This window comes from Ostrinia furnacalis, unplaced genomic scaffold (genome assembly GCF_004193835.3).
Source record: "Ostrinia furnacalis isolate ACB-3 unplaced genomic scaffold, ASM419383v2 OfSCF4445, whole genome shotgun sequence".
NCBI lineage: Eukaryota > Metazoa > Arthropoda > Insecta > Lepidoptera > Crambidae > Ostrinia > Ostrinia furnacalis.
The window spans coordinates 41,200-55,018 of NW_021134684.1; the positions used below are offsets into that span (position 1 = coordinate 41,200).

General features: G+C 38.6%; 2 protein-coding genes across 2 annotated transcripts; both read right to left on the reverse strand.

Moving 5' to 3' along the window:
- Positions 1 to 2,901: 2,901 nt before the first annotated feature.
- STUB1 (STIP1 homology and U-box containing protein 1) lies at positions 2,902 to 8,637 on the reverse strand. The gene is made up of 7 exons (XM_028313962.1): positions 8,352 to 8,637; positions 7,457 to 7,655; positions 6,432 to 6,573; positions 5,705 to 5,807; positions 5,478 to 5,534; positions 5,195 to 5,311; positions 2,902 to 4,144 (listed from the first exon to the last, which is right to left on the reverse strand). Exons 1-7 carry the CDS (start codon positions 8,469 to 8,471, stop codon positions 4,019 to 4,021), a joined length of 864 nt encoding a protein of 287 aa, XP_028169763.1. The 5' UTR covers positions 8,472 to 8,637; the 3' UTR covers positions 2,902 to 4,018.
- A 532-nt stretch (positions 8,638 to 9,169) lies between these two features.
- On the reverse strand, positions 9,170 to 13,749 carry LOC114359529 (uncharacterized). The gene is made up of 11 exons (XM_028313961.1): positions 13,614 to 13,749; positions 13,150 to 13,357; positions 12,559 to 12,679; positions 11,868 to 12,053; positions 11,280 to 11,384; positions 10,991 to 11,146; positions 10,619 to 10,786; positions 10,082 to 10,285; positions 9,751 to 9,873; positions 9,537 to 9,661; positions 9,170 to 9,381 (listed from the first exon to the last, which is right to left on the reverse strand). The coding sequence occupies exons 1-11, from the start codon at positions 13,699 to 13,701 to the stop codon at positions 9,231 to 9,233; spliced, it is 1,635 nt and encodes a 544-aa protein (XP_028169762.1). The 5' UTR covers positions 13,702 to 13,749; the 3' UTR covers positions 9,170 to 9,230.
- Positions 13,750 to 13,819: the final 70 nt, after the last annotated feature.

A 13,819-nucleotide genomic window follows, 5' to 3' on the forward strand; every position in this document is an offset into this window, starting at 1 on the left:
CGCGAACTTTAAAGATTTTCTTCTGACACAATTATGGTACCCCAACAATATTGGTGTTATTTGAAAGCCCAATAAATATCCTTAAAGAAAAATACATTTCATTTCTAAATAAAAATTAACATATACCATAAATGTGACTTGAAAATAGACCTCACTTTGGGCTCACCTCTGGGATCAATTAGACCAATTTTTATGGTTATAAAACCAAATAAAGATCTCACGTGTTCTCTTTAACAGATGGATAGCGATTAATCCCAACTTAACAGTTTTATAGTCATAAAAAATGGCTATAGCGTAACTACCTATGTTTTGAAGAAGTGACTCTGGATCCTTATAAAGACACATTTTCGTTGTTGGGATGTGGGGATGCATACGTTTGATAAGTGCTTGTCGCGGGAGGTGCGATTTATTTGATGCCGAGTGTATTATGACGTTGCAACGGGGCGTCTAAGCTAGCTCAGTCTGACACCCCGCTGTTTAGTACTAAGTCCCAGTTCGCCTTCTGCGATGAGGGATGTGTACCTATCCAGGATGCCTACAGGGATATTCGACCAAGGAAACGCACAATCAATAACACAATGGCACTTATAATTCAGGTTCCACAATGGTTCACTTATCCTAGTTTCACTGACTCTAAATCGCTATCGTTTAATAATGAGCAAGTTTACAAGTACTTTACAAGTTATATCACAATTTACTAATTACAACAAGAGGAATAACGACGCGCCCGGTTCGCGTCCCGTCAGCTAGCCTTCGTATCCGCGAGAGGGGCGGCGCCCGATGCGAGGTTTATCGAGTGTTAGTCTGGATACTTATAACTAGGGGGGTAGGATGTGGTTCGTTAGCTCAAGCCAGAGACCGAAGCCTCGATAGTGAGTACGACCACTAGGGAAAGGCGTTGGACCTACGAGGTGAGGGGGTGTGAAGTTCAGGAAGGGTGGCAGCAGGATTGCTACCGCAGGTTCGGGATGAGTATCTCATGCACTACTCGGTAAGGACGAGAACCGGTTGGCTATCAACGATAGAACGTCTCGACACGACGCTATATGGCAAGCCGCGGATTAATGACGAGGTATCGGATCAAGCCAGAGTCGAACAGTTAGGGTTAGTAAGGAACAATGTGGATAGCTATTCGCTAGGGACTCTTTGCAATGCAGCCGAGGAAATGATAGACGCGCGCGCGAACGTCTGGCTGTTACAATGGCTCCCGAGCGAATGCTAGGCGCCCGCGGTCGCCGCCGTCTCTTATATTAGCTCGGTCCGTGCGGCGTGCGGCCGCGCAGCCGTAGGGTTGTCAAAATCTCCGCGCTGGGTGCTAGGGCTGTCGATGCGTCGCGGGGCGCGTCACAACGTGACAGAGCATACAAATCTGACAGAGATTTGAAGTCTCGCTGACGTTTGACTGTCACAAAAACACCCCCTGTGCCGCTCCCATATTTAAGGCACTGATTCAGTTAAACACTATACCTATAATACGAGTTATTCCAAGAATTACTGGGTAAACAGATTCATACTAACTACTGTATGCCGTATTTTAATGTCAGACGATATCATTGCTATGATATACAATCATATTTTAAGACCGTTAATTATCCACTTCAGTCTAATCATTCAAAAAACATATTAAGTGTTAGAGTAAGACAAACTGAGTATAGAAAATTAACACATTTTCAAACCAAAATCTGTAAAAATAACTCATTTATTTTGTTGACCCAAATCTGAAACACACAAACTTTTGTTTGACTTTAAAAAGAAATTACTTGGGTAGTTATTAGTTAGGTAGTAAGAAGCAATAGAGAACTGTACTCATAAATAAATGTACCCAAAAACACAACAATATAAAAAACTTTTGTATAAATTACAGTGGTGGTTTCATATACATAATCTGAAGTAATATTGCCCAGGTTACGAACTGTTGTTACTTTTGTCCAATTCTATTAAAACTTCATTCAATGGTTCGCACTATATTGACGTCAGATGAAAAGACTTACAAATGAAATAATCCGCGCTCTACTATGACGTCACTACGCGATTCATTTAACTCGTAAGTGTGTACGTCATTCTTGCGAGTCCATTGATCTATGATAATTTTCATTCTTAAGTGTACAGTTTCCTACAACTAAAAAAAACTTGGCTTTGGCTAAATCACGGCTGCAAGTTTTTTTTTCTGCCAAAAATTACTGTGGAAACCATTACTGGTTACGAATTCAAATTCGACTGATGATGATTATATACTATAACTTGACTCATAATTACTTAGTCAACAAATGAGCAGAATAAGCTCGCCATTTTCTAAAATACCTATAGTACAGTCAGCGTCAAATAATTGGTGACACCAAAAGTGGCCAAATACTTGAGAACACAATCTTAGTTCAATTGTAACAAAGACGTGTTGCGAACTTTTTGGCTACTTTGGGTGTCACGAACTATTTGACGCTGACTGTACGAATGAATTTTTGGTTTACATCGAGCAGTTTTTTATGAGGAAGTAGTATTAAATGTATAGGAACAATATTACTATTGCCATATATCAGAAATAACACTATAGTATTGCCATCGTTAACATCAGTACGAATAATTTGTTAATTGTCTAATGATTATTTGATATTTCTATCTAAAATATGTTGACTATTAATATTTGTGGACCTTTTAAAATGAAAGTGTAACCTAACGAGTAAGGCCCGGTTTTTTGATTCGTAGTTAAAATAACCAATGGTCAAATTTGACAGATGTCAAATGACAAGTGATTAAATATCAGAAAAAAATGTTTTTCGAACAATGGTTAGCGTGACGTTTAGTACATTTTTTAACTATTAGTTTACATGTTGTTAATATTTAACCATTAGTAGCAAAATTTAACAATTAGTTATTTTAACTAAGAATCAAAAAACTGGGCCTAAGTGTAGTGCCATCTAAAAGAGAAATCTTTGGATTTATAGAGAAAGACGTTTTATATGCAATGGACTGTGTATGTGACCAATATCTGAATCTAAAACATCGGAAAATGTGAAATGATACATTTTGAACTCTAATGGCAATAAAATATTTAACAGTTTTAAATTATACTTTATCACTTGCTAAAGAAAAACCTATTTGTTATTTAAATAAAGCAAAACTTTTCAAACTACAATCGAAGGTTTTGCTTCATTACAATAACAAAATTTAATTGATTGTTGGGTTTTCCCAAATACATAAGTCGTCCGACTACAGCATTTCGATGTAAACCGCGTGAGTTTACATCGCAGATCTAGACAAAAATCCAGGTGACGAACTTTAGTATCGAACACCACAGAAATTGGGTCCAAATCTCACTAACTTAGGGCAAATCTGGGCGACTTAGTAGTCACTTTATTCATGCTTACTATAGTACTATACTAAAGTACGAACGAGCTTTCTTTTATTTTGTACCCGAAGAGAAAAGATAACGTTTAAGTTTTTATTATTTATGGGCGCTTGAACGACAGTCCAAGTGTCAGTACTAGAAAGCCCGTTCGACTTTAACAGTATCTGTACAGCCACATCGAGTAAATACATACTTGACAGGTTGTACCTTATTCCTAAACACATAAGGTAGCCATTGGCTGTCAAGTGTACATCAAGTGAACATATAAAATTCTATCAAGGCTAAGGAGGGTAGAGGTACAAGTAATCATATGAATCTGTCTAAAAAGCTAGCTGTAAGTAATAGTTTAAAAAACTAGATTGACGCTAGAGCAGCAAAAGAGTATGACATTTAAGGGTTCCGTAGCCAAATGGCAAAAAACGGAACCCTTATATTTAGATGAAGCGAAGTGCGCTGTATTAAAAATTTATATGTGACTAGCTTGAGTGATTTAAACTGCAGTATACAGTTTTATTCCTTTGCTTACTTACCTATCCTACTACTTCCTTTAAAGTTTAACCGTTTACCTTCCTGCTACACTAGCGCCAGCCTGATTACGCCTTTTACATACACAGAAATGAATCTTACCTCTACCTTCCTTATTCGACCTATCGGCAAGTGACGTCATTTGACTCTCTAGTAGTCCAGAGCCCATTCGTTCTCCTGTAGGAAAGCGTCTACCACTTCCTTCATAGTGAAGTTTGGTATGAGCTGGTCTGCAGTCAACTTCACTCTGGTCACGGGGTCGAAATGGCCGACTCTCTGAAAGGGAGATTTGATTTTAGAATAGGAAAGTACAAACAGTTGGCAATAGTACAAGAAAAATGACCCTATTGATATTGAACTGCCTGACTATGCCCACGTTGAAAATCAATGAGGGCTATCGTTTTTATACTTAACAGTTGGCACCCCTGGCGATTGACAGGACCTTACTCTACAGCGGCGCCATCTTGATGAGTGCAAATGCGATAGTCCTCCTACCACTTTCGCGCTCACCAGTTGGTGCCATTGTCTTCGCTACTAGCAAGTGACAGGACCTTACTCTACAGTGGCGCTAACTGGTGAGCGCTAAAACGATAGCCCTCATTGTGGGTTCTTTTTGGCCTTTTGGTAATAGGTTCTCAATTGAAAATTAACTTGGACAAAGCATTAGAAAGAAAGAAAGAAAGAAAGAAATAAACATTTATTACGATGAACATCACTTAGTTAAGGACAGAGAACGTATACAGGAAAAAAGACAGAAATGGCACATGAATATTACGAGGAAATAAAAAGTGAACTGAGCAGTGCTATCCTGTCGCAACAGCGATGCCCATCGCAATGGGACTCCACTCAGCATAATAATATGCCGTGGCCCACGGTGGGGAAGGCCACGACCCTGGTTTTCAGTGGGCCCCATGCCGAAGTTTGTACTTCATTCCAGCGTTCTTGTATGTAGTTATTTGCGAAACGTTGTTTGCGATGTGATAGTTTGGGAAACGTTTTTTGGCCAAACATTAGTAATCCGCTTAGTTTACTTGCTCATTCATTGTATGTTTTATGTCACCTCTGTCTCATTTGCTTTTTTTTTTTTTTATTTTACCTCTTTTGTCTTTTGTGATGTCCATGGCAATAAATGTTTCTTTCTTTCTTTCTTTGTTTCTTTATTTCGCTCCGTGAAGCGATATAAAGGAAAATGAAATGTAACATAATCTTGTATTTAATTTAACACATTACGTTCACGGTTAACCTGTCTAGTTTTCCCGGTAGGCACTGTTAATAGCGTATTTGCACCGCAGGCCTGTTCCGAATACATATTTACAAGGATCTTACCTCTAGATGTTCCTCGATATCTTTCTTTTCGTACGTTATGCCGCTAGGCGTTATGACCGGCTCATTCAGGATTTCGAAGCTGATCTTGCCGCAGAGATAGTCTGGTACGTCACGTTTCTGCGAAACAAGATAATAATTACGTGCAATTATTATTCTCAGGAAAAAAAATTGCAGAGCACATTGGTTGTTGTGGCGAAAAAATGTTGACATTTGTTTCTATAGTTTTTGTTAGTAAAAGATCTTTTTATGCAAAAAACAACCCATCAATAAAAAAACCACTTACCCGTCTTCTTTCATCCATTTTTGAAAATAGGTTATTTAATTCACTAGAATAATTATTCTGAAAAAAAAAACAGATCTTAATTAATATTTATAGCTACTAAATGTTACTAGCTACTAAATGTTACTAAAACAACAAGGAACATCCCTACTACATTGCCCAATAGTTCAGATCTAACCATCCCTGTCTCTCCCGACAGTGACAGATACAGATAGAAAAATTTTACTTACACATTCCTCCTCCACTTTAGCCACTTTAGTGCAAGAGTCTTCATCGTTGTTAGTGTCTAATTTGATAGCTTCTATTCTACGCTGCATGTCTTCCGTTATTAGCCTGTTGAAATAAAATTCAATGATATAGAATAGAACTTTGTCAGTATAGATCGTTTCATCCACGAAGACGCGCCCCACCATTCTTCCGTTAATGTTTGAGTGTTATCGGTACACGCTAAATTATCCATGAATGCACACGCACACTACAATAATGCAACGGATTGCTCGGATCAAACTCCCCGCACCCCGCGCTTCCCTTGACCAAAAATTGGTGGGTCGCGTCTTCGTGGATGAAATGATCTTTAAACACTTCTTATAATAAACACTTTACTGCGGTGAATGCATATTTACAATCATAAGATTGAAACTTTAAACTTTAAAAAATTATTGTACCTTGATCCTTGAAAAAGAAAAAACCTTATTTATAAAGTATTTCAAAACGAAAGTATATGACTTTAATATTGAGGTTTCGAAAGGCACTCTTTTTAGAAATGATACTAATTGCCTTCTGAACCCTATAAGTAGAGATTGTAGTAACAAAATTGTAGTCAGCATGGCTGAATCTTCGGGTAAAAACTTTGCAACACAGCATCTTAACTACACTCGTATACTGCACTCTAAGGCAAAATTGCAATACGTCTTACTGATAACTGAGTAGTGTACAAACATTGCAAGGTGGACGAACCTATTGAGATAACTCTGCAGCTCGATTTCTTGTGAAATTCGTTTCTCTTCTTGAACATTCCACCGCTTCTTGCGAGCTATACGCAACTGGGCGGCGATGTCATCGCCAAAGTTGAGCTTCTGTTCACGGGCCAGGTCGTTTGCTGTGACAATAAAAAAGTATATAGGATTACTTATTTCTCGTCAAGTGCTAAAATGTGTTTCTTTTGTTGTAATTTGAACTTAGCAGACACTAGCTAGTATGTAAATAGCTAGCTTAGCTGTTTGCTGTTTTGTAACTTTGCTGTTTACTCTCTAATTTCTTAAGAATCCTATCAGCATTCGTCACTTTATACATAGAGATAAGCTCATTAGTACTTTCTATGTTTCTTTTTTAAACAGCTACATAAATAAATAAAAACATGAAGGTAACATTTAACAAAATCTAAATCAAGTCCCTCTTTTATATGCCTGCATTTCTTTAGAATTTATATTGCAGAAGATTTAAATTTTCTGGAAAAATATATATTTATGAGTACTGTTGAAAAAGTATTAGCAAGTCTAAGTCCTACTATATGCCACCAGAATTTTCGCTGAATAATTGTATAAGGTATCACAATGTCACCAAGTTATTTGAATAACAAACAAGAAACCTTACAATGCAATTGAGAGATTATAATATTAAGTATGAGCATGACATAGGAGCACATACTTTCTCATATTATGAATAGGTGGGTACAGTTTACAAATAGGCTGATTTCTTTATAATAAAGAAGGCATAATATTTATGATAACGATATTTTCAATACCTTAAAAATAATATCGTTTCAAAGCTCTGTATGAAAGAATGCTCAAAATAGATAAATAATTTAGATTATAAGTAAATTGATTGGTTGAATTTTAATAATGAAACCTGATTGGTTCTGAAAAATCGTTTATAAGGGGTTGAGTAGGAATATTTTTGAATATCTTATATCAACAATGTTTCTTAAAATATCTGATTAGATTCAAATTAGAGTAAAATTTTGCTGTGCATATTAATTTCACCTCGGTGCAAGTGTTTGATGGCTTCATCGTAACACTCCAGCTCCATCAGGGCCTGTCCGAGGAAGAAGTGCCCTTTGACCTGGTTGTTGTCTATGTCCAGCGCTCGCCGGCAGTCCTGGCACGTAGACTCCCATTGCTTCATCTTCAAGTAGCATAGTGCTCGGTTTGTGAAGTATGTTGCGACTGATGGATTTTTTATCTGCAACAATAGTAATGAATAAATATAATGTATTTATTTATAAAATTAATATTTAACACTACCCACAGTAAAATTGGTTTCTTATTTTTTGATACACCCGAGGTCTAATAAGAAAAATTCCAATTCACTTTTAAGGATTTTTGCAATGTTATGTTGATAAATATTATAACTTAAAATATTATTGTCTTGTATTGTCCAAGTCATTCCTCTAAATAAATAGCTTGCAGCAGTAGAGTTAGTAATGCTGCACCCAAGTAAATGCATGGATTGTAAATTGCAAAAAGTAGAGAGCGCACCATGATTCAATGAAAAAAATATCCTTGAAAATAAGTAAGTAAATGTGATTTTATTTCACATGATGAATTTTCAGACTAAAATTTTAAAGTAAATGCAAATAATTTTTCACTATGCTGAGATTTCAAAGTAGACTGAGTGAGACATCAAGATGGAAGTGGTTACCATGGATACTCCTCCAGATTATTGGTCAGATCCTGTATCATGATAAAATTTTAAATTCACCTTGGTGAATAGTGTTTAGGAGTAAGTTCAAGCACGCATTTTACTCGGGTGCTTTACAGATATGAGCTGTTTACGAAACAGACCGTGAAATTCAGCAGAGGAAAATAAGACAATGAAATCTAATCTCGGTGGCACATCAAGGTCTCCATACATCCAAGGGAAGTAAAAAATACTTACGATAGCCTTCGTATAGCAGTTCATAGCATCTTCGAACCGTCTGAGACTGAATAGACGGTTTCCTTGTTCTTTCAACTCTTTGTCACTCAAGTTTGCGGTCGAATACATGTGCTTACTCATTTTTAAAGTATTTCCCTTAAATATTCTTACACGAAAGTCTCACAGATATCATTATATGATAAAATACACGGCGAAAACCTCAGTTTACACACGTACGCGATGAAAAATAAAATATTTTCCTTTCTAGAAAAACAGTTTTGTCAACTTTGGCATTTTTCGTTTTTAAAAGAAGAGATGACACACTTTAAAATCAAACTTATCGACAATCGAATCAAAATCAAATATCGATACCAACTTAACTATCGACTGAGTGAGATTTTTTTTTCACTGGGTGGGCTGGTCGAATACTTACAAAAGTTATTAAAACTTGATCAAAAAACTAAACTGGAGCTTTGTCCAAATTGGCAATGTATATTTTATTTGTTTCTGCAAACAAATAAAATATACAGAAAGATCGATCGTTACGGACTATGAACAACAAACATTGACAGCTGTACTTTTAACAATAAGGAACAAAATGAGTGTGTCAAATTCCATTTCGAAGATTAATAAAATTTAATGATGCCTTTTAATCGATAACCACATTTGTCGACATCGATTATCGCCTAATCGACTGAAGTACATCTCTAAGAATGACAGATTAGTTGTCAATTTTGTATCACATAATAGTGGTCCGAAATAGCCTATAACAGAAATTAAAAATATTTTTTATTAGAAAATTTTATTAAAAAATAAATAAATACAAAATTGATTTCTGAGGCCGCAAATACCATTCATTAAAATCATCGATGTTCATAGTATGTATAAACAAAATTCACTTTAAACTGGTGACTGATGTGAAGGAATTTTGAAAACAGGATAAAGTTTGGAAAAGTCTTTCGTCCAGAGACTGTATCGCTTGATACCTGGTTGTCTCGGCACATTCATCATGGTTGCATTGGATATCTCTCGCTTCGGCTTCGAGGACTTTCTAAAAATAATAATTTTTAAAATTACCATTATGGCAAATAATCAACATTATGGCAAATAATGACCGATTTTAGTGGTGATGATAATGGAAATATTTTTAGGAAGGATCCTTCCATATCTGTGATCCGTCCCGTCTGGTTAAAAAATACTGCTTACCCAATAGCTGGATCTCTACAAAGCGGTGTTTTCAAGGGCACATCCATTTTAATCTTCATCAGGGGGCACGGGAAGTGTAGGTTTCCTAACGGCAATACTCCTTCTTGGTAGTCGCTGTTCTTTTGCTGCAAAATATAAGTATATGAAAAATTGCTTTTCAAGCTGGTAAATAGGTACTATTTAGTATTATGTAAGGAAACTATAAAGCTGCTACCTTCTCTGGTCTTTTGACATGTTTGTTGATGTTCTCGCACCAAAGCCAAAGGTTCTCGTCAGCAGCACCGCGATTTTCCAGGCGGTCGGTGAGTTCAGCCAGCTTGCGTAACGGTTTCTGCGCCTGTTTAAAAATAAGAATTTATCAACCTATTCTATAGTTAATCATGTTCTGCCGCCGTTAAAAAACTTGAACGCCTCCCCAACTTGTCTGGCTAGAGTTGCAGCGTGGGGATTTTTGACCACAATTATCTACTTATTTGGCTGTTTTAACTTGAAAAGAGTCGTGTTCCTGCATTGGAGACTAAATGACCTGATGATAAGTTAATTACCACAACTGGTTTAGTTAGTTTGCCGTCCAGCATGTGCCTGAAAGAGACCGCTCCAGCGGACCTCTCGCTCGCTCTCACGCTCGGCTGAAACGCCTTGCGGCCTGAAGGCGCGGCGCTCATGATGCCCTGGGAACTGGGCGCTATGTTCTGGAAGTCTATTTGAGCTATGACGTCCATACTTGTGTCGTGACGAAGCATCAGCTCCTGGGAAGATAGACATACTTATTATGTTACCCTGATCTAAACAGCAACTTTTTACACCTATAGGGTACGCGAGGAATGTTCGTTCCGGGAAGTGCTTTTGCGCATACAGTGGGTATGCCGATGAGAACGGCCAGTGTGCTATGTGGGATTCCCCCCGCCAAAAGGGGGCCTATAACCTACTAAACGATGGTGTCCTCCAGAGACCAATGAAACTCCACGTTTAAGTAAGTCAGGCATCTTAAGGCAAGTGTTTTCTTGAACGACTACTTACCTAGATTATTTAAGGAGGTAAGTACTAAATACGTCTAGATATACGTTTAGTCACTGTAAAACCTGTAATTTATCCAAATCAGTGTCAATTTTCTGCCTCGCCGTAAGTTCTGCTCGGAAGTCGTCCACCAAGTATGCCCAGTACTTGTTCACACGGGCATAGTCACCCAGCTGTGCACGCGGGAGGTACGATATGATACGCTTGCCCACTGCTGAGGGTAGGAGCTGGACCTATAGCGGAAAAATAGACCGTAATTAACCCTACATCGAGTTCCATTTTGTACAACCAGCTTGTTTAGTTGGTCAGAGTTGAAGGATGGAGCTAAAGCTATCTAAACTGGAAATAAATAAGTAGGTACCTAAGCAATTAATACAGAACAGCTATAAGAAACTGTAATCCTTCTCTCTGGAAGTAGGACCTGATAAAATACTCACAAAATCAACAGTTTCAACCACTTCAGGCTTCGGGCGATTGACCTTCCACACTTTCTTCTTGGATCCATCATTGAACGTCATTTCTATCTCCTCTAACTTGACGCTATCTCGCAAAGATTTGATGGTAGCATTCCAGACGGCCAAGTTGGCTTCCAACTATAAATTGCAAACTTTTGTAAAGCTCAAGTCATTTCAAGCCTCAGTATTTAGCTGAATGTAGATTATAAGCTTAATATTATGTAGGTATACCACAGAATATAGCAAACTAAAGGTAGATAACACAAGAAACCTCTTTTTGTGCCTGCCCCGGTGGTGGAGGAGGCTTCACCCAATCAGGAGAATGTGAACTGCCTGAACTCTTGCGACGCTGGGGCTGAGGCGACTCTTTTTTGTTCTGGAAATTAAATTAAGTTAGAATAAAGAAAGTTTCGTAAAAAGGTTGAGTTTCTCCATAAACATTTGCACATCGCACTTTTTACTCGAGGTCATTTTGTCCTTATCAGCTGGAGATTTCTCAGGCTACGCAAGGACACGTAAGCAACTTTGACTTATCGCGATCTATTGATGGATCAGAGTCCCTATAGCGCTGGTAGGTAGGTACATCTCCACCATAGATGCTGTTTGTCTTTATAATTAATTGTCGTACACCTCTCTATAGATCAGTGGAATAGAGAACTTAATCATATTAGGACCTTGTCAGGCGACTGCTGTGGCGGCGCTCCGACAGGCGGGGGCTCCAACACTACGCTATCCTGCAGGTTGTGCAGCTGCTCATCTCCGTACCGCTAGTACGCGGCCTGCTCACGACTTTCACCTTCACCTTCACCATAGATCAGAATCAAATAGATGGCGTCATATCCTGATATGTCCTGCTGACCTTCTCAGGTGACTGCTGTGGCGGCGCTCCGACAGGCGGGGGCTCCAACACTACGCTATCCTGCAGGTTATGCAGCTGCTCATCTCTGTACCGCTGATACGCGGCCTGCGCCCTCCGCGTCACCTCCCACATCACCGGCCCACCAGCCACTGTTAGAAGCTCCGATAGAAGTAGCGCTTGCAAGTCCTGAGTGTGAATCAGAACGTTAACAGTCGGGAGTAGATACTACCTGGAAAATAACTACACTATTGTACCTAAGGTAAACGTATGCTATACGTATTAAGCTAGTTAGAATAATAATTAAAATCTTCAATGCATTGCTACTGATTGAACGAACGCCTGATAGAATCTGCAGCGATAAGTTCCTAGGTGAGTAAATTGTATGAACAGTTTGTGATTTTGTGGCCATTGGTATCCTACTAATAAAATGCATAAGTTTCGATGTCTAGATGGATGTTTTTTACTCTTTCATGCAAAAACTACTGAACGGATTTTGATGAAACTTTACAGTATTATTCTTTATAACGCAGAATAACATATAGGCTATAATTTATGACGATTTGTGACAAACTTAAGTTCATGCGGGTGAAGCCGCGGGCAAAAGCTAGTATTTAATATTGCCGTTAGGTCTTTGGTTCGACACTCCCAAATAAGTAGGCAAACATTAGCATTAAATTATTGTGTTACCCACTGGTTCTAAAGACAGAAACCAAATGCGGTCGTTCTTCATGACCTGCGCAAGAGTCGGTACAGGCTGCGCGGTTCTGTTGTGGTCTGTCGGCACTTGGTCGTAGCTGCTCCACACTTCCGGCCTGATGGATTAGAATATTAAGATGCTTTGTCTTAAAGAGGGGAAGGAAGATCTCAAATCACCTGGATGACGAATGTGCAAAAGGACTCCACGAAAAAGACGTTTGAGATAAAACTAAATGGCGGCTCATGATTGGGTAAAACGACCCTTTTTTTTAGAGTGGTGTGTGAGACTCCCCGCCCTGAAAAGAGCGCTGCTCTGTCCTGAAAAGGACAGGGTATAGGTAGGTACCCACTAAAACCTCCGCGGCGTTCCGTCATCACCCGAGTGGGGGTGTTGCGAGTATCCGGCCGTAGCCTTAGACGTCCGCGAAAAGGGATAAAAAGACCCCGCGTAACGTATCCCGTTTCGCGATGTTAGTTTTCCCAATCGAAAGTCGAAGTCTGAGCGAGGCAGAAGAAGAATATTAAGATGCTTCTTAACTACTTTTTGATCATTCAAATAAAATATATTTTGACGTAAAATACTAACTCGCTTGCCGACAGAACAGCGTCCTTAGGCCGACAGTTCCACATGGACTTCAGCAGAAGCGACAGGGTCCAAGCGCTCCGGACGTCATCCAGCAACGCCAGGAGATACCGCTTCTTGTTGGACCAAGAGATCCTAGCAAACCAGTGCTTGGTGGAGAGCAAATGGCGGCTGAATCCCACCGTCTCTTCGGCGGTGTGGTTTTGGTTTTCTGGCGAGGGAAAATGACTTTTTCTTTCGATGAACCAGGGATAGAAAATCTATTCATGTGAAGAATTCAGAGCCTCTTAAAACATACTAAAACTTATTAATGTTATAGTGTATTACGTAGTTCTATTAAAACTTTTAAAGGCGAGTGAGGACCAGGAGACGTGGAATTAGGTGTGAGGAATAGACATGAGAGATAGGTAGTACTGAAATGTGTATGATCCCAATCTTATCAAACTATGCTACGTGGAATAACTTACCGCAAATCATATCGGATAAAATCAAATCATTGATTAAATGAACTTGCTTTGTCAGCTCAGAAAACGTTATCATTGTTAAAAGTGGCATAATAAAATTATCAACAAGTACAAAGTTTGATGCCTAGTTTATTGATTGTATTTTTTGTCAGTTTTCTTCAATTTGACAAATGCTTTTTTCAGATTGGAACTGTCGTTTAGTGTCATTA